Source organism: Malus domestica, chromosome 10, assembly GCF_042453785.1.
Source record: "Malus domestica chromosome 10, GDT2T_hap1".
NCBI lineage: Eukaryota > Viridiplantae > Streptophyta > Magnoliopsida > Rosales > Rosaceae > Malus > Malus domestica.
Genome location: NC_091670.1, coordinates 6,657,767 through 6,682,410, shown reverse-complemented (window position 1 = coordinate 6,682,410; position 24,644 = coordinate 6,657,767). Strand labels below are relative to the sequence as shown.

Genomic DNA, 24,644 nt, shown 5'->3' with positions numbered 1-24,644 from the left:
CATCATATTACAGAACATCATAATTATGAAAATCATAAATACAAATTCTGAAAAACCCTTAGAGTGCCCTTGGCGTCAAGCTTCCTCCTTGGATTAATCGTCAATGGAAATCCGACTGTGAGTGTGAAAACACAATAGGTTGTACCATAAAGCCTAGAAGAGATGACATTCTCTTATTCCAGTGCCCGAAGGACAACGGGATGGCCACGTGCTGGCTGATACCTGAGGGTGACACAATCCATGTTCTCAACATATGCATTAAGAAAATGACTTGTGTCACCTTCGGGTGTCATCCAACACGTGGCCATCCCGTTGTCCTTCGGACACCGAGATCGGGGCGTGTCAAGAGAGGTGAATAGGCTTAATCCAATTTTCACAAACTTTACTTATTAATCACATTGATCAAGTATGCATCAGAAATAGTAAACAAGTTGTGATTAACAAGTGCAATGGTCGAATGATGCATGTCCAATATTATAGTGGATAAGGTGTTGGGTTTCTACTAATGCGTACCAGGTGTCTCGAAACACAATTGTTATACAAGCCTCAAGCCGAGCCCAAATGCTGAAAGTCCCCAAACACTAGGTTCGAAACTCCCCCTTCCCTAAATTATTGTAAAAGTTTCGAACTCTCCCCGCTCCTCATAATAATAGTAAAATAGAAAAAAGTACAATGATCGAACGCAAATAACAAGCAGACATCAGGATGGCCTAGGCCTGGCATTATGGACCCAACCCGTTAACCCGACCCGACCCGACCCAACCTGTTAATATTTGTATTTGGGTGGATGCTTAACGGGTCGGATCGCTAACGGGTGAACCCGTTAACAACCCGTTAAATAACGGGTCACTTTGGGTCAACCTGTTAGACTCGTTAGGATCCGTTAACACCCGTTAGCACCCGTTAGTTGAGGATATTTTAGTAATTTTAGTAAAGTCTTAATAACAAAAAATAAACTTTATGCAAAAAAATAATAATAATAATTGTTAACAGGTGATAACGGGTGAAACGGGTGATCCATTAGCTTAACGGGTGACCCATTAGCTTAACGGGTCGGGTTCGGGTGACCCGTTAACTTAACGGGTCGGGTTGAATCCGACCCAAACGCAGTAAACCCGACCCGTTTACAGGTCTAGGATTGACCATGGATATCAATCTTATTATGCATATAATAAAGTGCAGAAAATTAAATCATAGAACACAAGGATTTAGCAAGGTAAAACTCCAATGCATGGAGAAACATCGTCGACCACACAACCAGCAAAAAAAATCCACTGTGAGAAAAGTAACTTTACAAGACTCACCCAATGAACTTACGCAAGCACCAGGACGCAACCTTAGCCTAGCACACAAGACACCCTCCAAGATGTTGGTATATGGTCCAGCCCATGATCAATGTTCTAGATTATTCTAGTAAGCAAGATAGGAGGCTGGAGCATGCTAGACAATTCTAGCATGTTATTAAGTTGATGGAAGAAGCTAGAGAGTACTAGTTTCCTTGGTTGCAAATGGAAAGATCTAGAAGCTACAATTATGTGGCTAGTCTAGAATTTTCTATACTAGAGGTTTGAAGAAGGAACTAGAAACTAGTAGAATGCCAAGCCCTCACCTATAAATATGGGTGTGATGTAACCAATTAAGAACCGAGTGTGAGTAGCAAAGGATCAAGTCCAAAGCTAGAGTTCCACTCTAAGAGTGAGAGTGAGAGTGTTCCACTACACATTGTGAGTGAAGTTTAGAGTGATAGAAAGTGTGTGTCATACTTTCTTGTATCCATCAAGCCTTGTCTTTGGCTTGGTAAGACTACTCTTGTTGTACTCATCTTTTTTATATAGTGAAGATTGATCCTTGTCTTGTGGACGTAGGCATAAATTGCTAAACCACATAAATTCTTGGTGTCCATTTTCTACTTTACTTTGAGCATTCTCTATCTTGTAGTACCAACATTCCTAACACAAGACTCCCAAGACTTACATTGTCGGTATGTCGTCCTCCACGATGAAAATATCACTTCACGACTTTTCTCCCACAGGATCTTCCACGTACAATCTCAAGATAAGAAATTGTGATAAAACCCTAGAAAATGATCCAAAAAGGAAACAAATCTTCTAGGAACATGATATGCACATTAACTCACTCAAAAACTATTTAACACGTATAAAGTATTTTCTCTCTAATGCGTATGAATTCTCTATGTTCTGTATACTGCGTATCTGTGTGCAATTTTTCACGGAAACAAGCTAGCAGCTACATAATATTTCCAGTGTAAACCCTAGCACCAAAACTTCAAGTCTGCTGGGCTTTTTTCCCAAAGCCTTAACCAGTACTTACTCATCTTAACCTACGCCTAAATTGTTGCCGTAAAAGGAAAGTTAATAGAGTAGTTCTATACTTACCATCTAGTTGTACCATCACTTGTACTATCTTCCTAATAGAGGTAGGGCTCGCCAAAATATTTGTATGAATGTAAACCACCTAAGAATGCATGTAGGTCTCTATGTCTCACTTACCGTTCTAAACTTGAGATAATAACACTTCAGCTTCGTGTTTGAATCAACTTCGTCAGTATCTTGCTCCAAATTTATGTATAAAGATAATCAAATCTACTTTAAGTTTTCTTACTTTACATTGACATTTTTGCACATAAATCAAGTTTTGGTATATGATCCAGAATCATTTGGTGCAACATTTAATCAATTTTTTATACAGAATATCAAGACAACTTTAAGCATTCATATGGATGACTAAATATCCAATACATTTACTTTTGAGATGAATAATGCTAAAAGGAATGAATGATACCTGTTACGACGTTTGTATAGTGAAATAACGTTGTATAGTGAAAATGTGCTTTATTAAAATACCAATAGATAGTAGAAGACATCATAAAGAACTATTGAAAAACTCAAACGTGACTATTAAGAACAAAACCTTCGTCTAATAAAAAGAAACGCTGCCCTATCTATCATAGGGCAAACACTTGAACAAAAACTGCGTCCATATAGATAACTTATCTGGTTCCTCTAGAAAGAAAATGCACACGCTAACAAAACACCTTCCGTGACAAAAACATGTGTTGGAGGCTTAGATGTGTTTAGGATTTCCAGACTGTTCAGCCGTGTCATCCTCCAAGTCCAGTGACTGCTCAGATATTTCATCATCCGACTCCGGAGACTTCTCAGATACTTCAGTGGCTGGAAGCTGTTCAGGCCCCTCATCGCCATTTAACTCTTCTTCACTGAAAAGATCCCTTTGCACCGGGATAGTGCAGATCTTCTGAAATGAAATAATATCTCCAATGACTCGATAAGCAGCCTCCTGATTGTTATCTTCCACAGTGTCATCTTTATTGTGATTGGTATCAGGCTCCCCGGTTGATGATTCACTTTTTGGTGGCGGCACAAAAAATGGTATCTTACCCCTCTGCCAGTCGTGGAGGACCATCTTTGCTGCAGTCATCAAGTCGGGTTCACCACCCTTCAAAAGTTTGCCTGACAATTTGCATAGCTGACATAGGAAGTCATTATCATCTTCCCACTTCTCTATCTTATATGCTCTTTTCAGGTGGATTTTTTGAACTCGTTTCAAAACTTCTCCTATGTGTTCTGTAGCATCCTGCAAATTTGTGACACGTACCACGCCCTTCAGTACGATATCTGTTTCAGAGTCACCGCTTTGATAGACAACTCCAGGGCAATCAATCAAGAAAATCCTCTTTGTAAGTGTTATATACTGCCACACTTTAGTCTCCCCTGGGATAGGAGCAACTTTGCAAACATTTTTAGTTCGCAATGTGTTGATAACAGATGACTTTCCAACATTGGGATACCCAACAAATCCAACAGAAATTGCTTGCTTGTCGCTTTTCAAACGGGCGAATTGTCTCAAAACCGATAGAAGAGTTCCCTTGCCAAACGATTTATTGATGCTAGCATGAAATGCAATAGTTGGAAATTCAGCCTTCAGTACGTTCAACCAGCGTCTAAGCACCCATGAAGGAATCAAATCACACTTGTTTAACAAAAGAATTAAGTGTTTATGCATGCAGTGCTCTTTCAAATATTTCTCTAAGTGGTGGCATCTTGTACCTTGTGGATCCCTTGCATCCAAAACCTGGACAACCACATCAGAAGAGTCTATGACTTTGTAGAGCTCACTCCAAATACGTTTACTTTGGCCCTTCTCAAACATTGTATGCCGAACCAGGTCCCGAAATCCATCCGTTTCACTACCTTCTACAACATTGTCAGCAGCATGCTTCTCCTGAAACACATCAGCCTTCTTAGCTAAGGATTCATAATCTGCTGCGAGGAGCTTTGGACGTTTCCTCTTTGTCTTAGGTCCAAAGACATTAGAAAATGTCTCTCTCTCTAAAAGATGGAATCTGGTTAGCTTCTGATGGTCATTCAAGAGGGACCATGGCAATTGCTTCTCCTTCAAAATAACATTGTAGTTACTTGAACCCGTCCTACCGTGCTCCTCACGGAAAATGTCGATCTGCTGCTGAGACGCAGCCCGAGTAACCCCAAACAGGCCGCGATCGGGCTGGATACGAGTGTTAGGCAACTCCTTGGACTGGAACTTGTTCCTCAAGACCTTTCCCTTGCGGTTACGTTTGGGCCTAGTGTTGTACATCTGGAGGCGGCGGACGGTGGCGCCGGTACGCGCGTCCTTGTTCTTGACCTTGCCATCGGAACGATTTGCGTCCAGAGAGTGCTTCGGATTCCCAGAGATGTTCACTTTCCTCTCCGTCTTCTTCACCATCTTTGCAGTGGGTCTGTTTGGCTGCTGAGAACGTGACGGAAATGTCCGAGATTTTGTTTTGAGCAAAACCCTCAGATTAGGGTTTCAGTTATATAGAAAAACTAGGATGGTATCTTTATTTATTTATTTTGTGCTAATTACATTTTACATCATGAGATTTAAAATTAAATCGATTTATGTCTTTTAACTCTTTTAATCATCTATTAAATTGATTTACATGATAAAATTAAAACTTTAGATTTTGAATAAGAGTGGTACTATTAACATATTTATTTTTACTTCTTTATCTTCTTAAATTTTTACCGTCGAAGACCTAGAAAAAATTAATTTCAGAGGGTGTAGTCAAACTTGGATTTGAGAGGATTTTAAAAAACTTTAAAATCCTAGTGTAGTCAATTAAAAGATTTTAAAGGATTTTAAAATCCATTCAAATCTAGGTGTAGTCAATTAAGGGAGGTGTAGTCAAACTTGGATTTGAGAGGATTTTAAGACTTTAAATTCATAGTGTAGTCAATTAAAGATTTTAGAATCCATTCAAATATAGGTGTAGTCAATTAAAAGATTTTAAAGGATTTTAGAATCCATCCAAATATAAGTGTATTAAAAAAATTAAGATTTTAAAGGATTTTAAAAAGTTGTGGATTTTGTGGGATTTGAAAGCAAAAACGATATATAACCAAAACTAAAAAGAATCTAATCTCACCCCCTAGGATTTCAAATCCTTCCCCCACAATCCACCACAATCCATTCAAATTCTTTAAAATCCATATGAATTTTGTAAGAGTCTTTAATCATCTTAAATCCTATAAAATCTATCACTTTTAAAATCTTTTAAAATCTTAGTTTGACTACACCCCTAAAATATTTTAGAATCTATTCAAATCTAGGTATAGTCAATTAAAAGATTTTAAAGGATTTTAGAATCCATCCAAATATAAGTGTATTAAAAAATTAAGATTTTGGAGGATTTCAATAAGTTGTGGATTTTGTGGGATTTGAGAGCAAAAAGTATATATAACAAAACTATTCCAACCTCACCCCTAGTATTTCAAATTCTTCCGCCACAATCCACCACAATCCATTCAAATTCTTTAAAATCCATATGAATTTTGTAGGAGTCTTTAATCCTTTTAGGGTGCGTTTGTTGCACCGGACTGTCTCGGACTGGATTAGCTTCAGGGACTAAGCTGGACTGACTTAGACTAGACTAAGCTGGACTAACTTAACGAAACGTTTGGTGCAGTGTCGGACTAAGAATCAGGATAATAACAAAATTTTATACAAATACAAAAAAATTGAACCCCAACGTCAACATTTTCTGCAAAATCCAAATCCTAACATCCAAATCCAAAACCCTTCTCTGTGTCTGTGACCCAAGTGTCGAAAACCTTACCCTCTTCCCTCCTTTTCTTTCCGCCATGGAAACCCAGCCGAGTTGAAACCCCACAAACAAGACTCGGAACCCAGTTCCCGGAGACATGCGTCTTCTTCTCCATCGGCCTTTCCGCAACCTCCGGGCTCCTAATGGCCTCCAAGCAGCTACTCAAGTCCGCTCCTTTTTCGAACCCACTGACCCCTTCTGCAAAAAATTGAAGATTATTCTGCAAATTTGCATGTTTGAATTGAATTTGGGGATTTGAGTACTGGGTAAATTTAAATATGTCAAGCTCTATTTCTTTGTCTAACGGAGAGGGCCCAGGCGAGCTCAGAGGAATCAAACGACGGCGAGAGCGGAACCTTCCTTGGAGGTTTGCAGCATATAAGTCATTGTTGGAGCTCTATGCAGCTGCAATTTGGTCGGGTTGCCGAGAATATCGCCATAGTTCTCTCAGATTCGAAACGAGGGAATGGTCTTGGTGTGGTGCTGTGATCTCGTTGGATAGAGGACGCAACGCAGACGAAGCAAGGTCTTCGCAGAGGGAGGACGCCAAGCGGCGCAAAGGAGACGAAGCAGGTCTTAGCAATCCGGTGGTTTTCGGGGTGCTTCGCTAAGACGACCTAGCAAGGGAGATAGTCCACACGAGTCCGGGCTAGTCCCACTTAAGTTAGTCCCCAAGCTTACCAAACATGGGACAATAATCCTAGCCAGTCCAGTCCCACTTAAGAAGGTGAAACAAACGTACCCTATAAATCCTATCAAATCTATCACTTTTAAAATCCTTTAAAATCCTTTAAAATCTTTAATTTGACTACATTCCCAAGATGTAAGATGTAAAAATTAAGAGGGTGTAAAATGTAAAAATGGGTGTCTCAATGGTACAACCTTAAACAATTGCAATTAATTTTTGTTCAGCAAACATAAGTATAGCCGGTGACATTTCAAATTAAAATTTGTCAACCGGTCGTCTCTGTCTCTGTCTGTCTGGTCGGGTCGTCGCTGCTGAATTGAGATTCCCGAATCGCAGCATCCTTCCTTCCTTCCTTCCTTGTTGTGGACTGGTGAGATAGAGAGGGCAGGCAGGCAGGCAGAGAGAGGCGAATGGGCAGGGACGGTGGTATCCTTGAGAAGCTGAGGGGTTTGGACGCCTACCCTAAAATCAATGACGATTTCTTCAGCCGTACGCTCTCCGGCGGCATCATTACCCTCGCATCTTCCCTCCTTATGTTCTTCCTCTTCGTCTCCGAGCTCGGTATGTAATCATATGCAATTCCAATTCCAACCCTTTGCTTAAGTTTGCTTTTTTTGCCCTCCTGTATTTTACAAGTTTAGAAATTGAGTTGTATTGTTCTGGGTTTTATCTGTTGGCTTGAATGATATTGTTTTGGGTTTCTTTAGGATAATTCAATTAAGTTAGCAGAAGAAATATAATTTAGTTTGTTGACTTGATATTTACGATTTTTAGAGGGGATAACTTATAGGTTAATGTTATTATTCCTTCATGTCGCCACCGTTAAAGCTGCTGGAAGCCCGCCTTAATTAACCTTTCATACTCCCTCCTGTGATTTTTCTTTGATAGTAAGCACTACCCCATGCCAGTGATCAATCAGGGGATCAAAAGTGTATAAGAAAACAGCACAATAGTAATCGTGTTTAAATCTGTATGTAAAGCTGAAATTATTTCCCTTCTTACTGCTCTAGTGTAATGCGTTGAGACGAATGCTCGAGTGCTTATTATGACCACGCCTTCTGCCCTCTTCAATCTTTGTTAACTATATAAATTCTTTTACTTGTTTGTGCTTGCAGGACTATACCTCCACACTGTTACAGAGTCAAAGCTTCTTGTAGATGTTTCAAGAGGAGAAACCCTACATATCAATGTAATCCTCCCTTTCTTCCTCCCCACTCCCTTCTGGGGTGATAAATATCAAAATCTTCATTTCCAATAACTTCAGGGATAAATTAAACTTCTTTTGCAGATATCAGTTTTGTAGAACACCATCTTACATGTTACGTTCATAGGTTTACCTCTGTCATAGGTTTTTACAAGATCAAATCTTTTGTACCCAAAATGGGTGGGGCCTCTTGTGGCCTCCATCATTGTTTGACACATATTAAGTTTATGAAAACAAAATTAAGAAAAGTTCAGTTTATAAATACGTGTTGGTCAATGATTGGGGCCACAGAGAGGCCACACCCATTTTGGGTGCAGAAGATTTGATCTTGGTTTTTACATGGAGTAGTTCTTTTGCATGTAAAAAATTGTGTCCTTCATAATTGTTAATGGTTGTAGATTTATTAATTCTCTGTATCTTGTTTGAAACTGCAGTTTGATGTGACTTTTCCAGCTATCCGATGCTCATTACTCAGTCTTGACACAATGGATATTAGTGGAGAGCGGCATTTTGACATAGTATGTACCGCAGGCAGCTGCTTCTTGATAATTATTTTCCTTAATAGTTTCAATTGTGTTAGGAACATGCCTATTGTTGACTTTTATCACAATCATACCGCCAGTGACCAACTTGCTTGAATGTCATGCTCACTTATTTTGTTAACTGACAATTTATGACACATCTACTTTCAGCGACACGATATAGTCAAGAAACGAATTGATGCGCATGGTAATGTAATAGAAGCTAAGAAGGATGGAATTGGTGCACCAAAGGTTTGTGGGAACACATTTTGTGCCATTTTCTTCAGAAAGCAGTGGTTACATATCATACATGTTTGAATACCTGTCTATATTATTTGGTAAACATAATATTATGACTTGTATTTTACTCTCTGTTCAGTTTTTGTGCTTTTGGAAAAAACATGTAGAATTACAGAAAACCTTTCATAATGTGCACACAGACATTTATCAAACAAAATTTTCATCCGTATTCCTCATAATCTGACTATTCTGTCTGTTGCTGGATGGTTCTTTGTGGGTGCAGCTAGATTAAAATTACCAGCATTCACCATCTGCCATAATTGTAATTAATCATGTGATTATGATACTTTCATATGGCTTTGTAGCAGATGCTTTGCTGTCTTTGTGAATATTCCATACATCCCTTCATCATAGCATGTGCTAGTGCACCATCGCTTGAATATTTAGGTTCTTTTTTATGATGGGTAGAATTTGACAAGGCATATGAACTACAGATTTGAATTAGTAATGCATTTGGCCTTATTTACTGATATGGAAAATGTTGCTAAAGAAAAATATTCTAGCGGCGGTGCCTTATGCACCATTTTTTGGTAAACTTCATTTAAAAGGTACTCTTTTTGCAAGTTTGTTCACCTTTGTTGCATGAGTAGTGCACAAGAAAACACCTAATAAAAGAGATCTAAAAGCAGACCCATTGAAACAAGAACTCATCAGTGAAAACGAAAGAAGAGGAAAGAACCTGATCACCCCTTCATAAATGGAAGAAATGACAGTAGATAATACATATGTTTTTTTGTTGCAATCCTTGTTCATTTTTTTGGGTGGGAAGCAAACAAGGAATACGAAACAGAATATTCTGTTTCTTATTCCTTGTTTGATTGGTACCCTGATCCTTTTATTTATTTATATACTTTCATTTTAATTCTCTAATGCAGATTGAGAGCCCCTTGCAAAGGCATGGTGGAAGGCTTGAGCATAATGAAAAATATTGTGGATCGTGCTTTGGAGCAGAAACGGTATAAATGATTTTCTTCCATTCCTTGTGTTAATAATAGTTCTTTTTTATTTGGAAAAATAATGCTAGGGACACCATGTTTGGTCCCAGATGATCTGCCTCCAATTTTGGAGCTCTCTAGACTCCACAGCCGCAGGTACAGATTCCCAGAAAGAAGCCCAAAACAAAACCATAGAGAACTCTATGAGTGCCTAACAGGTTTTGTGTGTGTGTGATTAGTGGTTTCATAGAACGCCTAGTGTTTTCCTACTCCTTGTTCTCTCCTTCTAAACATTTTTTTCCAGAAAATTCCATTAACCTTGGGATACTGCGAAAGCTGTCAAGGGGAAATGTTATTACTAAGAAACTGTTCAAAAGCTCAATTCCTGTAAAATCTCCACTAAGTTATAAGGATTCTCTATCATAAACTGGAAAATACATTTCGATAATGCCATGTTTGAAGAATGCGTATGTGTATGAGTTCTTAGCATGACCAGTAAATTTATTTTTTAGTTCAGAGGATGTAGATTAAGAAGGTGGCACAGCTTACCAAATCTTTTAAACAAGTTGGTTTTGTTCAACTTGCTTCCTTAACATATGTACACGAATGCAAATTGCCTTATTCGTAAATGTCCTGCATGCTTGATTCATTAACATTTGATCAAATATTCTTGTTTTGTTATTTCATATTTTGGCAATTCTGTTTTAGTTAAACTGATTAGAGAATTAGTAATCTTGAAGCGTGCATCAACGAGCAATGTTCTTCCATTGTCCTTTAATCTCTTCCTTTTTCTTTCTTATGCAGTCTGATGATGAATGTTGCAACTCGTGTGATGAAGTTCAAGAGGCATATAAGAAAAAAGGTTGGGCATTGACGAATGCAGATTTGATAGACCAGGTTAGGTCATAGAAACTTAGGATTTTTCTTTGTGTGATCTGGTTCACTGGTATAAACATGGGCATATTACACCAATAAGTTTTCTTATTACAAATGTGTCTTCTTGTGAGTCTGCTGACATACCAAATTGACTGAGAAAGTTAATAATTGGCTGGGGCACAGTTTCTTTCTTCGAGATCTGTATCTGAAATTTTATACCTAAGAAGTTTTGGACACCCTCTCTCCGAAAAATTGAAAAGAAGTGTTAAGGTAAGGAGACTGAGGATAAGGGGATTTTTGTTTACAGCTAATTTTCAGTTTTAATCAATGGGAGACTGAGGAGTAGGTTTGGAGCATCTAGAGGGTTAAGGCAAGCAGATCTCCCATCTGCTTTTTTATTTAATGTTGTGGTGGATGGGTTGAGTACATTGGTGAAAAGAGCCAAGGACATCTGGTAAAGAGTTTGATAGGTGGTAGGAAAGAAGTGGAGATTTCTTATTTGCAGTTTATGGATGATACAATTCTTTTACTTTCCAAGAATGATCAAAATTTGAGAAACTGATTGATTGTACCGGAAGTTTTCTGTACTACTTCGGGACTGAAGATGAATAGAGGAAAATCTTCGATTCAGGTATTGACACCCCATAAAGAAAAGCGGAGAAGCCAGCTTTGGTCTGGTGGTGGTGAAGTGGGCAGATGGGCTGTGAAGTATTTGGGGCTGTTAAGTATTTGGGGCTGATATTGGGTTGTAAGCCATAGGCTTAAGGACAACTGTAGATGCAAGCCATATGCTTGGTGATAATGCTTGCATTAGTATCAAATTGACCACAAATAAACACTTTCCTGTTATTTTACTTTACCTTTTCATAGGATCCTATGTTCGCATTGCTTTTGAGTTAAAAATTAAATGAACAAGAAAAGTGTGCATAATATTTTTTTATATGATGAGTTTGTGCGTTACAATTTCTGCGGAATTCCTGGCAAGAGGTAGGAACATAAAGATGATAATGTTCCAAAAAGATGACAAATACCCGTCACGAGCCTAGCAAATCTATTATTGAGACATGTTCAACAACATTTGGATAATTCCTTCATGTTGCTCAATCCGAAGGCTTCTTTCCATCCCAATGGACCGGAGCACCCCGAAATATAGCACATATACTCCGAGAGAACTTGAGCAGACAAAGCACTGAGACTTGTTACTCTATCATTGTGTTCCAACATGTAAATGCCATTCATGTAGAACAAGTAACCAGAATTTAGAATTTAGAACTAGAGGATAGAAAGAAATAGAAAGGCCAAGTAGAATCCAAGATAAGACAGGAGTAAAACAGAAATCTAGAGGAAGACCGAGATAGAAGAAAGATTTAGAGCAAAGAAGATACACACGGAGAAAATATGATTAAACAATCTTTAAGTCTGTCTAAATACAATTAGAAAGGACATATTTATACTATTGAAATCCTACAGCAAGGGTATTGTCTGGGAGAATCTTTTAGGAAGACCGAGATAGAAGAAAGATTCAGAGAAAAGAAGATACGCATGGAGAAAATATGATTAAACAATCATTAAGTCTGTCTAAATACAATTAGAAAGTACATATTTATATCATTGAAATCCTCCAGCAAGGGTATCGTCTGGGAGAATCTTTTATCAGTTGTGGTTGTGGACTGCTTTTGCGGGAGGGAACTCAAGCTTAAAGGTGAATAAAGAGTGCTCGTTGTCGATCAGAGTAAGGTGGAGAGGTGGGTTACTTCCTGAGGTGTGAATGTGATTAAACAGTTGCCACTCCCTTTGTTGGGTATTTTTTTTTTTGGGGTGGGGGGTTGGATCCATGGCGGAAAAGTTTGAGAGAAGGTTACAAAGTTGGAAGTTAGTTTCTCTCTAGAGGTGGCATGTTAACTTTTGACTACATCAGTTACCGAATTTTACAATGATTCTTAGACCTGCACTTCACTTATTCATTGAATTCACTTCAATATCTGTAGTGACATCCACCAAAAAATTATTTAATAAATTTAATTTGAATAAGCAATAAGAGAGACTATCTCTCATTAAGAAGAATAAATATTTTTTTTTATAATCAATATTTTAAGTAACAGGTAAACAGGCCTGCTCGTTTAAGGGCCAGCATGACCCGGAGTGAACCGGGCTGCAGGTGTGGTAAGTTTTAGGTGTAAGTTATTCGGGGCATTATTAAAGACTGGCCCGAGCGGGACATGGCATACTATAGGTCTCTGGTCTTGACGGGCATCTGTTGAACACCTTTACTCCTCCCAAGTTTGGACAGTTTTTTATGTTTGTGTGGCATTATGTTGATATTAATCATCAATGTGCTTTTGTTTGCAGTGCAAACGGGAAGGTTTTATTCAAAAGATAAAAGATGAAGATGGTGAAGGATGTAATATTGAAGGATCCCTTGCAGTTAACAAAGTCGCGGGAAATTTTCATTTTATGCCTGGAAAAAGTTTTCACCAGTCTAACTTTCATGTCCATGATTTGCTGGCTTTCCAGACAGATAGTTACAATGTAAGGAATATTTTATTTCCTTCGGTAGCAAAGAAAATAATATATTCATGAAGTATAATATAAGTTTTGCCATCATTTTTTGGTTGTAATTTTCTTTTTTTGTTTTCAAGTAAAAAGCATGTGCCAACTATTTCAGTTTCATATTTCGTGATACAGATGAGTCACAAGATAAACAGATTAGCTTTTGGTGACCACTTTCCTGGCATGCAAAATCCCCTTGATCGGTAATTGTTTCTTTCTACCCATCCCTAGCTATTTATAAATTGAAGAAATCTTAGTGGCATCAACTTCAAAATATGGAATTTGTTTTAGGTGGTAGTTTAATAGATATTGTTGATATGTTGTTAAATACAATATCATATGGTTGCAATTTGAATCTTTTTTGTTATTTTCTTACTGCATTTTCAGTGTACAATGGATGCAGGAAAGACCTGGTGGTATGTACCAGTATTTCATCAAGGTTGGTATTATCGGTAAATTAATTTGGGTTTTGCTATATGGTTATCCTTTCCAGGAACTCTGTTGAATGATTTCTGGAATTTCATCGCTTTCTCTGAATAATGACAGCACAGGATTGCGAGCAAGTTATTATTTGCATTTGTACTGTTTCTTTAAGAGTAGTTATTAATCAGTGAGGATATTTAGACACTTAATTTATACTTTGCAGGTGGTCCCTACGCTATACACCAATATTAGAGGCCGTACAATTCGCTCAAATCAGGTACTTTTAAGCTTGTTGAATTTGTTTGGTTTGTGTTTGCCATCACATCTGCCCTGATATGTAGTCAAATTTGTATGGTATAGTATTCTGTGACAGAGCATTATAAGAGTTCAGAGCTGGGACACTCTCAATTGCCACCAGGAGTTTTCTTCTATTATGATCTTTCTCCAATTAAGGTGTGTTTCGTGGTCCACATGTAACGTGGTATTCTAAATCTGATGTAGTGTCTTTGATAATTATGGTGGTGTGCCCATTTTTCTTAATTTGCTTTTTTGCGCTTTCCTTCTCTGGTAATTACGTAAAAAAATAAAAAACTCTTCCATACTAAGATAAAAGTTTAGACTTTCCACAGTGAAAACATTCTATGCTTGTGGAAGCAAGAGGGGGAAACTAATGAAAACAAAAAGGCCAAATTGCATAAATCATCCCTGTTATAAGAGACTAGTCTCAAAATGGCCCATGGGGTACGGAAATTGGCATTCAAACCCTTGTGATGAAGCCTGATAACAATTTAGCACCAAAATTGAAATTTTTGTCGATTCTTCATCTGAAGGATGCACACGAGCCTCATGTGTGAGGTTAACTTTGTCTTCTCACCACTATTATTTCAGTAAGACAAGTGAGCCTTATAAATCTCATAAACCTTCCTGTGGTGTCAACTCTCAAGATGGCTCATGGTAAAACAATTGACATTAAACCTTTGCGGTGAAGCATGTTAGAAATTTAGCCCAAAACTTGAAATTTCATCGATTCTTCATCCAAAAGGATGCACATGAGCCTCATGTGCTAGTTAACTTTGTCCTTTTACCTTTTTTTATTGAGAGATGATGAATTTCATTGTTTTAGGGAGAGGCAATATTGAATGGGTTAATAAATGTGAAGGTGTTAAATATATTGGAGTATTATCTATTTGCCTCCTTATGTGCAAGTTATGGTAGTGCATACAACTTTAAGATACAATCCAAAGCCTCAGAATTTCTGGTTCGTTGTGCACGTCAACGACAAATGAGAATCCAAGTCTTGATCGATTGCCCAGAAAGTATAACACAAAAATAGTAGGAGAGGAATATTGATGATAGTATTAGAGACGTGGAGAGTGAGAGCAACAAGGAAATTGTATGTTCTCTAGTTTGTTTGAGGGGTATCTTATTTATGGAAGTCCTAATAACCCTCTAATAAGAGTTGGGACTATTAGGCCAACAACTTTTAATATTAGTAGAGGTTGTGACTTAAGAGGTGAAGCTCGTACCTGGGACTAACGTATTAGGTGGAAAATCTACGAAATAGGGGGAAAAAAATATGGGCTGACTGATGAAACCCAGCAGAACATTTACTTTTTATCCTGAGAATGCTCTTCCTTTTATCTAATTATAAATTTTTCTCAACTGAAAATAGATCTGTTGGTTTATCTTTTCCCTGTTAAGGATAAGATTGGGGCTCGAAATTGACATGAGAGCACATCGATATCGACGTGACATGAGAGCACTGTCATGCCACACTAAAAAACCAGTAGGATTTTATTTGAGCTATTCCCTGAATATGGGGAAAAAACCTTCTGGTTTCTAGTGTAAGTTTATATCGGAACCTATTCTTTGTCTCTCAAATATCAACCTCATCTAGATTTGATCAAAGAACAATATCACAAAATTGTCAGGTTTATAACTTCAGTTAATAAAGTAGCATATAATCATGTTATTGAGATGAACATTTGTATGAGCTGCCTTGTATATCAAACCATCTTTACATATGATCGATGTTGCAGGTCACATTCAAAGAAGAACATGTTCCGTTTTTACACTTCGTGACCCATATCTGTGCCATAGTTGGAGGTAATCTCGCCCATTCTTACATGCATTGATGTATGTCGAAGAAACTAACCAGTATTTGATAAGTCCGCAAAATCATTACGCACGTAGTATAACCATTTGATTCAAACTTCAAATATAAGCATGTATGAATGACCACACTGTTCTATCTTTTTTGTGGTTATGTTTTTACCTAAAAGACTTCTAACGAGTGTTAAAATTCTTGACTTTGTTCTAGGTATATTTACCATTGCAGGACTTGTGGATGCGTTTATATATCACGGTCAAAGAGCAATTAGGAAGATTGAAGCTGGAAAATTTGGGTGAATCCGGCAGTTGGGTATATGCTGCTCTAATATCCTCGGCTTTCAGGCTTTCAGGGAGACATCGATTACAAATTTACAAGAGATGGTCGTCGAATTACTCTCTCTACTGAGTGTCGTCGTGATCACAGATTATTAGCAAATATGTGAAACTAAGTAGTAATGTGTAATGGTAAATTCATTTGGTTCGGTTTATCTTTTTGTAAGTTGACTTACTAGATATACGAAGTGATTTCATGCATGTAACCACCAAGCTCGTTCAGGCTTCCCAACAGATAAATACACCGAAGTGTTAATTAATGGGTAATGTAGTATATTTCAACAAAATGAAAATGTATGTGGAGTGATGTGTGAGGGTAATTTGTGTCACATCGATCCCGAGATAAGCCAAGAATTGACGCGTGGCAAAAGGACGCAACGGTACAAAATACAGAGTCCATTGGAACTCATACATAAAACATCAGAGTTTCATCGGAATACAAAGTAGCAATAAAGGGTAACAAAACCTCCTATTGAGTGCGCTAACCCAAAATAGTTATACTACACTGCTACAGGTGCAAATATAATAGATAGTAATTCTTAGGACGGGATATCACAATTTGAGTATGTAAAGTGGGTACATTAAGATAAATTTTTTTTTAACAAACGATATTAAAAAGTAGGGATGTGATATCCACATACCATTTTTTACTTCTCACATACCCTTTTAATTTTTGACCTTTAGATCGGATGAATTGAAGAATATCAACGAACAGAAATTAACAAAGGGTGTGTGGAAAGTAAAATAAGGTGTGTAGATAGCACACTTGAGCAGTTTTCAGTACGTAATGTGTATATCTAAGGTGTTTTTATCCACTTGAGCAGTTTTCAGTACGTGTATTTAACAAAATGTGGAATAATAAATGAGGGGACAATGTTGATGAGTTGACAAAACCTGAAGGACCAATTGTGATAAGCAAGTCTTTTCAAATGTTCGTTTTTCTCCTTTTGCATTTATTCAATTCAAAGTAAAAAATTAAAGATAATTCTATTCATACATTCTTTTTTCTTGAACAACAAATGATATTATCTACACTAAAAAGGTAGGGAGTGGACTTAGCCTCGCAATGAGCTAGCAATAATGTGGTTCAAACTAGCACCTATTTTTAATTGAAGCTTTAATGAAAAAGGTTTGAACTAAGTTTATTTTAACCAAAAACCAGCCTATAACTTTATTTAATGAAAATAACTTAAATTTCAATGAAATTGACTTAAATTTTAATGAAAAGAACTTAAGTTTTAAGGAAAATGTAATATAATAAAATAAAATGAAAAAGGTTGGTGGCCTTCCTTGAGAGACAACACAAGAAGTTTTCATGAGTTTCAGAAGCCTCAAACTTCGTCATTGACTAAGTAATCGACTCCAAAAACTATGATGGATGATCAGGACCTGGGCTTTCTTACCAATTTACTGGGCATCTGGATTTACTTAAAAGTTTTGTCATACAATATGACTTGCTTCATATGATTTTTCTTCTCTGCAAACAAAAGGTTAAAAAAAAAAAAAAAAAGTAAAAAATTGACTATTTCTTAAACTGAATACTGACTAGTTCTTCAATTATTATTTCTGAAAATGAATACGGGTACTACACTATTTCTTAAACTAAATACTAACTACTTTTGATAACTGAACACGGGTACTATCATTATTTTGTAAACTTAACACTAGTACTATAAATATTTTTTAAAACTGAACACTATTTCTAAAATTGACAATTTCTAAAATTGACAATTTCTAAAATTGAACACCAGTATTATACTATTTCTAAAACTAACTATTTCTGAAACTAAATACGAGTACTATTTCTAAAACTCAGTGCGCTTTTGGCTAGGTTTTTTTTTTATTATTTCTTTCTTTCTTTTGTCCTTATCATTAAATAAAATTATTGAATAACTTTTAGTTAAATGTAAAATTTTAAAGCCATTTTCATTATTTTTTTTAATCTCCACGCACCCTTGTTAATTTTTGTTATTAATCTTTTTCAATTCATTCGATATGACAACAAAAAATTAAGAGAGATTTGTGAGATGTAAAAATGGATGCATGGATTACGCTACCCAAAAATAAACAAGTGTGGATTTAAAGAAAAAAGGTGTCCAAAAATCATACTTTCCCTTTATACGAAAATTTGAATAGATATTTCTATCAAAAATACATGTTTAGAAAAATTGAAGAAAATTCATCTCTTCCACTCACTTGATAGTGCGATAGTGAAGGCAAAAGTTCCCGAAAAAATAAAACAAAAACTAAAAGAGTTGGAACAATAAATTAGATATCACCCCATTGGTACATGAAAACATATCAATCCATGGGGATTTTATGTACTCTCTATAAGAACCTGGATACCTCCCTTATGAATTGAAACATGGGAAAGCTTCAATCTAATGGCCTCAAAATCTGCATTCTGCCTCTCTTCACTTGTCAACCACAAATTGAAGCAACGATCAATCAGGTCCTTGCCGCAGCTTAAGTGGGAACCTCCTTTCTCAAACCTCGTAACCCTTGCTAGATTCAAATCCGAAGGCTCCTCGGCATAATTTTCTAAAATGCGCCGAATGGAACAGCACCAAATTGGTCGAGCTACTTTAAGAAAGTCACGCAAAACCAATACTGGAAGATTCACACTACCCAGCTCGGACTCGCCATGCCCACCTCTCCCATGGTAATCTGACCCTCCAAGCTTCAGCAGATCGTAAGTATCAGCAAGATCACTGTACACTGTTGACAACATCAACGGACAGAGATGAGTACAGCACTAAGAACATAAGAAAAAACTTCCATTGTTTCCAAGGACAACATCTACCAAATGAAAACCAGGATTCCACGCTTATGCCACAAGAAGTTAAGACATTTAAAGGCATAACCCAACAGGCATGTGATCTACACATCTATTCATGCCAGTTGGACACAGTTCCAACCAGAAGTTCACCGAGTATATTGCATTATCATGATGAAAAACATTGTGTCTTACTGAAACAATTGTGCAGTAGAGAATCACTGAATTGCATTTGACCTACACGCTTGTTAGATGACAAACAGTAAACTGACACCTAGATCCTATGACTCCAACGTATAGCATGGTGAGTTGGGAGCAATTCCAGCTTGCTCCTCCTTATAGTAAAACATACAACTTGTCGACTATCTTATAAGACACTTTCCTTTTCTACCAGGAATGTGACCTGTAACACTTAGCATGAATTAACCCAAAGTTGAAGTCAAGCCCTCAGTCGTTTTATATTCTTAGAAAGAGATGCATGACGTGTACATCTATTCAAAGAAAAAACATTGATATCCATTCTCTTTCTAAAGATGACATTGTACAAGTAAAATTTCTGCATCGACCGCGTAAAACACACATTATACAGAAAGGAACAAATAGTTGCATCTCGTATAGCATACCAGCTAGTTTTCCATCACTTCTGTAAACTTCGATCCCATGAAGACCAGCTTCTTTCAAACTTTTGACGATGGCAACTGGATTTTTCAACGACCAAGGATGAGCTAGCACAGCCACACCTCCCGTGTCGCATATCAGTTTTATTGCTTCTTCTGCCAGAGGTTCGCTTCCCCTGAGAACTCATACAAAGAAAATATTTCTTTATAATTGTTTATTAGTCATATATACACATCAATAGTAATCTGAAAACAGTAAGCTCAAAATTTTACGTAGAGTATGCTGGTCCACCATCGTATAGATAGCGGGCAAAAGCTTGTTTCAAATTTTCCACATAGCCGGCTTCAACCATCGCACGGGCCACATGCACTCTCCCAGGAGCAACTCCCTTGCCTGCAATCTTTGCAACATGCTCCCATTTAAGAGGGAACTTAAGCTTGTTCAATTTCAAGACCATATTTTTTGCACGAAGATAACGACCATCCCTTATATTTGACAAGAACTTTTCCAGATCTTCAAAACTTGTTGGTCCACAGCTGCTGTAGTATGCAAGGATGTGAACTGGCTCCTCTGGTGCAGACCCTCCTCTGAAACCATTGTGAAACATCATCGGAGGTGTTCAAGAACTACCAATATGGGATATTTCCTTTCCATTGCTAAAATAACCTTATTTCTCATTTAGTTTAAGGGTGCCTTGATTTGAACTATAGTTTCAACTATAACCTTTTTAATGAATTATAAACTTCCAAATTACCCTTGAGTAAAATGACAATAAGCAACATGGTTGGTTTAAGAAAGGAAAAATATCAGGAAAGAAGAATTTGAAATGGTAATCTACCCATAAACCCAAAACATTCATCACTCATCCCCTCCCACCAAAAATCTTAATACAACTTGTATCATTTCTTATAATAACTTCATCATATTTTAGTGCCAAAAATGCTATGAATTCTCAAAAAGTGTGACAACCAACTTTTTAGTTTTTCACAAAACCGTAATAGTCCATGTGTTCAGCAGACCACGACCGAATGCAGAAGATTTACCAAACAAACAAATAACCAAAACCAAAATTACTTTTCAGTAGGCTTGGTCTTTCCCATTCTCGTATGTCAATTTTGGTATTAGATTGTAGGTCCCTCCACTATGTTCTTACAAGGTGGAAGATCCTACAGTTTTGGCAAGGAGGGGAACTTGGTACCAGCTTAAGATCTTACTACCTCAACATGACAAACTCAAGGTCAAGTTTTCTGCAACCAAGGGTGAATGATGCAGGAGCAAAGTTCAAAATTTGTTGAAGTATATCCTTTCTAGTTTCTTATGTAATAAATGCAGTTTACAACAGCCCAATGTTGTACTTATTTAAAAGCATCCAGAAGGCATACTTCTTCCAAAGTTACCTTGAGTAGAATTTTGTACTTATTTCAACACCTGGAATTATCTTAATGCGATGTCTCCGAGCTGCTTCTAGGGCCTCGGGGATGCCAGACATTGTGTCATGATCTGTCAGAGCAAGAACTTTCACCTGTTATGAGCACATATATTAATTAAAGATCACTACATCTCAGCATGTATTCATGTATTTAAAATGTAGGAACCTTAGTTAGCTGGCCAAAGAACTTCTAATGTCAATACATACGATATTTTGGGTCTTTTCCGACATTAGTTACACCCATGAGAAAAGATGTTGAGTAGAAAATCAAGAAATTGTTGGAAGAGTCATGGATTCTGTTTGTACCATATTTCACCAAGCCCGAAACTACCAAGCACGGGCAACCATATACCTTCGGAGACTTACTGAAGAGTTCATGGTGAGACACACTTGCCAAAGCACATGAGTTTCTCTCCAACTAGGAGACCAATCACCATGCGCCATGTGTCAACACCAGTATAAAGTATCTAGAGTCTCACATCGACAGGGGACAGCAACAGGGTGTAGCCCAACTTAGATCTTGCTAACGACAATTATGTGCAATCCCTTGTTTTATGTAAACACTACATTGTTAATGAGAACTCCTCTACCCTCGTGGATGTAGCCCAACTTAGGGTAAACCACGTACACCTTGTGTCTATTTCTCTTCCCTTTATCTCTCAATCTACTATCTTCACTAAGTGACCAAAGCACCCTTGCGAAGGTCACTTTATGACAATTTACGTTGTTCCAAAGTCAACCCAATTTTGTGCATCAACAGATTCGATTATGACATAGCCTTACATATCCTCCATACATAAAATTGAATGGAATACGTATAAATAACCCCTAAAAATCATACATAAACCTCAACCATTTCAACTGAATCACTACTTTAGCTAACCCAAACCAGCACACTAAATTAGCTCAGTCATCCCTAAACATAAAGCTGTTCATCGTCTCCATCAACTACACTTCTCAAACTAGAGCATGGATATCAACATTCCCCAGCTTTTGGAAAATATAGTACAATACAAATTTAACAGCTTTTGGAGAAAAACTTAACGAGAATTGAGCAAGACAATAACAGAGACTAGAATGGGCTGTAAAGAGCTATGTTGCCAACACTCCCCCACAAACTGGGAAATAGTAATGGCTGACTCAACCTGATACAAAAGTATTAGATTAACTACTGCGGAGCTCATCGCCTTTCCCGTGTTCGCAGCCTTTTAAAGTCCAAATAAACCCTATTCTTTCTACGATTAAGGTGAAAACAAATTGTTCTCCCCCTACCCTATGCATACAGCAAATAGAAGGTTAATTTTTTGTGATGCCTTCGTAGTCCCCGAGTCTATTGAAAGCCAATTAAGTCTTCATTGTAACTAACATCCTTCGCCCGCACGAGGTTGAACCCGAGTCCCATCCATCATTACAGCGTGTATGCTTAATCTGCTAATATTTCAGGCCAGAAAAAAAGACCCTAAACAGGTTAAAGATGCTGCATTTTAACCAATACAGGGTATGTCTCCTACTCCTACTACTAGAAAACCGGAATGTGTGAGAAGATTGAATTCGACACCCACAAGCGGTTAAAGAAGTTAACATGTAATCTAAAAAGATAGACAAAGAAATTACATGATAGAAAATAAACAAACTATAACAAGTTAAAGAACCGACACCCACGAAACGAAAGATTTTTGTTCAGAATTTAACTCACCCCATTTTCATGAGCCCTCTCGACCAACTTGGAAGGCGAAAGAAACCCATCACTGCAATTTGAATGGGAATGCAATTCAAAGAGTAGCTTGTTTGCTATGCTCTTTTGCACCAACGAAACCCCAAAATCATCCGAAGCTGCAGCGGAAGAAGCTTGGTGCTGTTCCAAGAAAACCCATTCACTCACAGACTTGAAAGCTAAAGTCTGCTCGGCAGTCATCTTCTTCTTGCTCCCGCTCCCACCTCGCTTTTTCTTCTTCCTCGCTGTTTTCTTTGGGCTGCTCAAGTTGTTTGTGGCATCCATACTGCTACTGATCCAGGAGAAGGGAGAAGGGCGACTTACGGTAGAGCAAGCTAGGGATTTTTAGGGATATCAGATTAGATAAGGCGGCCTACTAAGACTGCCAAGTTTGCTTCATACAGAGAGAGTTCACAGGTGTCCTCCCCTCTCTTCTACTTTTTCTTTTCGTCAGACAAAGCTTGTACCCCCCAACCCAGTAGTACATCCTCTGTTTTAGAGATTTTTCATGACTAGAGACTTTTCGTCGGCACGAAACACGGGTACATACGTTATATATACTGTGACCATGACTTTTTCATTTTTAATATTTGCGCCCTATCCACACATGTTCCTAGTCGTAGATGTGTCCTGGATGTGGCTCTGGTTGTTACAATGAACTGTCTTTATCTTACATAATACTAGCTTCAGGAGCTAAAGTGAATTACTTTAACAAGTGGCTTCTTTTTCCCAAGTAGCATCTTATACTCCATGATTTCTGCATACTACTTTGACGGTGGTAGGCGTAGGATTGGTGGTAGTGGTGGTAAGCGGTGGAGTCACTTTATTTTTCATGAAAAAATACTTGTATAAAACAATCTAAGTTTTATTTTTCTTCTTATCTTTAAATTAATTTTTATTTCATAAAGAATCTACACAACATTAATAAACTTTAATTTTTTTTCTTCACTTATAAGTAAGAGATCTTAAGTTTGATTTTCGTCAAATGCAAATTTGAACCACATTATTACTAGCCTATCATAAGGTTTAGCTCACTCTTCCACCGTCTTAGTATAGATAGTATCATTTGTTCAAAAAGAAAAAAAATTCATTAGATTGAATTTGAGAGTGTTTGGAGGCCTTTGTGTCGAAGGCTTTGCTGGCCTTTTTGTGTTAAGAGCAAACAAAACCTTCACGTCCCCCATTTCTGAGTTAACCATTTTACTTGTTACAAAATTTGTTAGATTGGGGACTTTTTGTGTCGAAGGCTTTGCTGGGCTTTTTGTGTTGTAAAGAGGCAAACAAAACCCTCACATCCCCCATTTTTGAGTTAGCGAGAATTAGGCCCAAAGCATCTGAAGGGAAAACAAGTCCTGGGAAATGCATTGTTGTTCTTCCAGCAGCTCTTAGGTGCTTGGTTTGGTGTTACGTTGAAATGCTTCTAGCAGTTGTCGAAGTTTTTCCATGGCTATTGAAGTGCTTCATGCGGCTGTTAAGGTGGTGAGTTAATATTAAAAAGGGTTTGGCATGAGAGCTTGAAGTGTGGGAGCTAGAGATCCACAAGTTCAGCAAATAACAATGCATGAGCTTCATTTTGGTACAGTTACGTTAAGATTTAGGAGAAGAATATGTAAGAGATATTGATAGTGGTTGAGCTTTTGGTCATGGTGGTTGGTTGAGGTTTCTAAGGTAGAAGATCAGTGGTGAAAGGAGAAAGCTTAAAGCTTGAGTCTATGGCTTGCTGGAAATCTTGTAGCAGTCAAGACCAGGGAGAGAGATTTCCTACAGCAAGGAGAAGATGTTCTTCTTTAAGCATGAAGTTGAAAGCGCGTGATGGAGAAGGTTTCTAGCACGTAAAACAAGAATTGGAGCTACCTTATATTCAGTGAACAAAGTGGGGCGTTAGAAATTGCTTCTAGTAGGTAAAACACTACTACAAAAGGGGATATTACTTTCGGAGTAAAAACGACAAGAAACACTACTTACTGTTGAATTATTGGTAAAAATCCGACATTAAATTGTGCAATGTCGGATAGAGGAA

The 24,644-nt window shown here is 37.5% G+C and overlaps 3 protein-coding genes across 3 annotated transcripts; 1 reads left to right on the top strand and 2 right to left on the bottom strand.

Annotated features, from left to right (window-relative positions):
• Positions 1-3,069: 3,069 nt before the first annotated feature.
• LOC103444961 (nuclear/nucleolar GTPase 2-like) lies at positions 3,070-4,797 on the bottom strand. Its single transcript, XM_029109490.2, has one exon. The coding sequence runs from the start codon at positions 4,762-4,764 to the stop codon at positions 3,085-3,087; it is 1,680 nt and encodes a 559-aa protein (XP_028965323.1). The 5' UTR covers positions 4,765-4,797; the 3' UTR covers positions 3,070-3,084.
• Positions 4,798-7,044: 2,247 nt separating this feature from the next.
• Positions 7,045-16,347, top strand: LOC103444870 (uncharacterized). The gene is made up of 13 exons (XM_008383817.4): positions 7,045-7,394; positions 7,949-8,022; positions 8,472-8,555; positions 8,730-8,810; positions 9,734-9,814; positions 10,598-10,690; positions 13,019-13,198; positions 13,355-13,422; positions 13,607-13,658; positions 13,866-13,919; positions 14,003-14,095; positions 15,682-15,748; positions 15,963-16,347. The coding sequence occupies exons 1-13, from the start codon at positions 7,244-7,246 to the stop codon at positions 16,049-16,051; spliced, it is 1,167 nt and encodes a 388-aa protein (XP_008382039.2). The 5' UTR covers positions 7,045-7,243; the 3' UTR covers positions 16,052-16,347.
• Positions 16,348-18,180: 1,833 nt separating this feature from the next.
• On the bottom strand, positions 18,181-23,179 carry LOC103444871 (uncharacterized). Its single transcript, XM_008383819.4, has 5 exons — positions 22,607-23,179; positions 20,879-21,003; positions 19,754-20,068; positions 19,487-19,656; positions 18,181-18,805 (listed from the first exon to the last, which is right to left on the bottom strand). The coding sequence occupies exons 1-5, from the start codon at positions 22,907-22,909 to the stop codon at positions 18,405-18,407; spliced, it is 1,314 nt and encodes a 437-aa protein (XP_008382041.2). The 5' UTR covers positions 22,910-23,179; the 3' UTR covers positions 18,181-18,404.
• Positions 23,180-24,644: the final 1,465 nt, after the last annotated feature.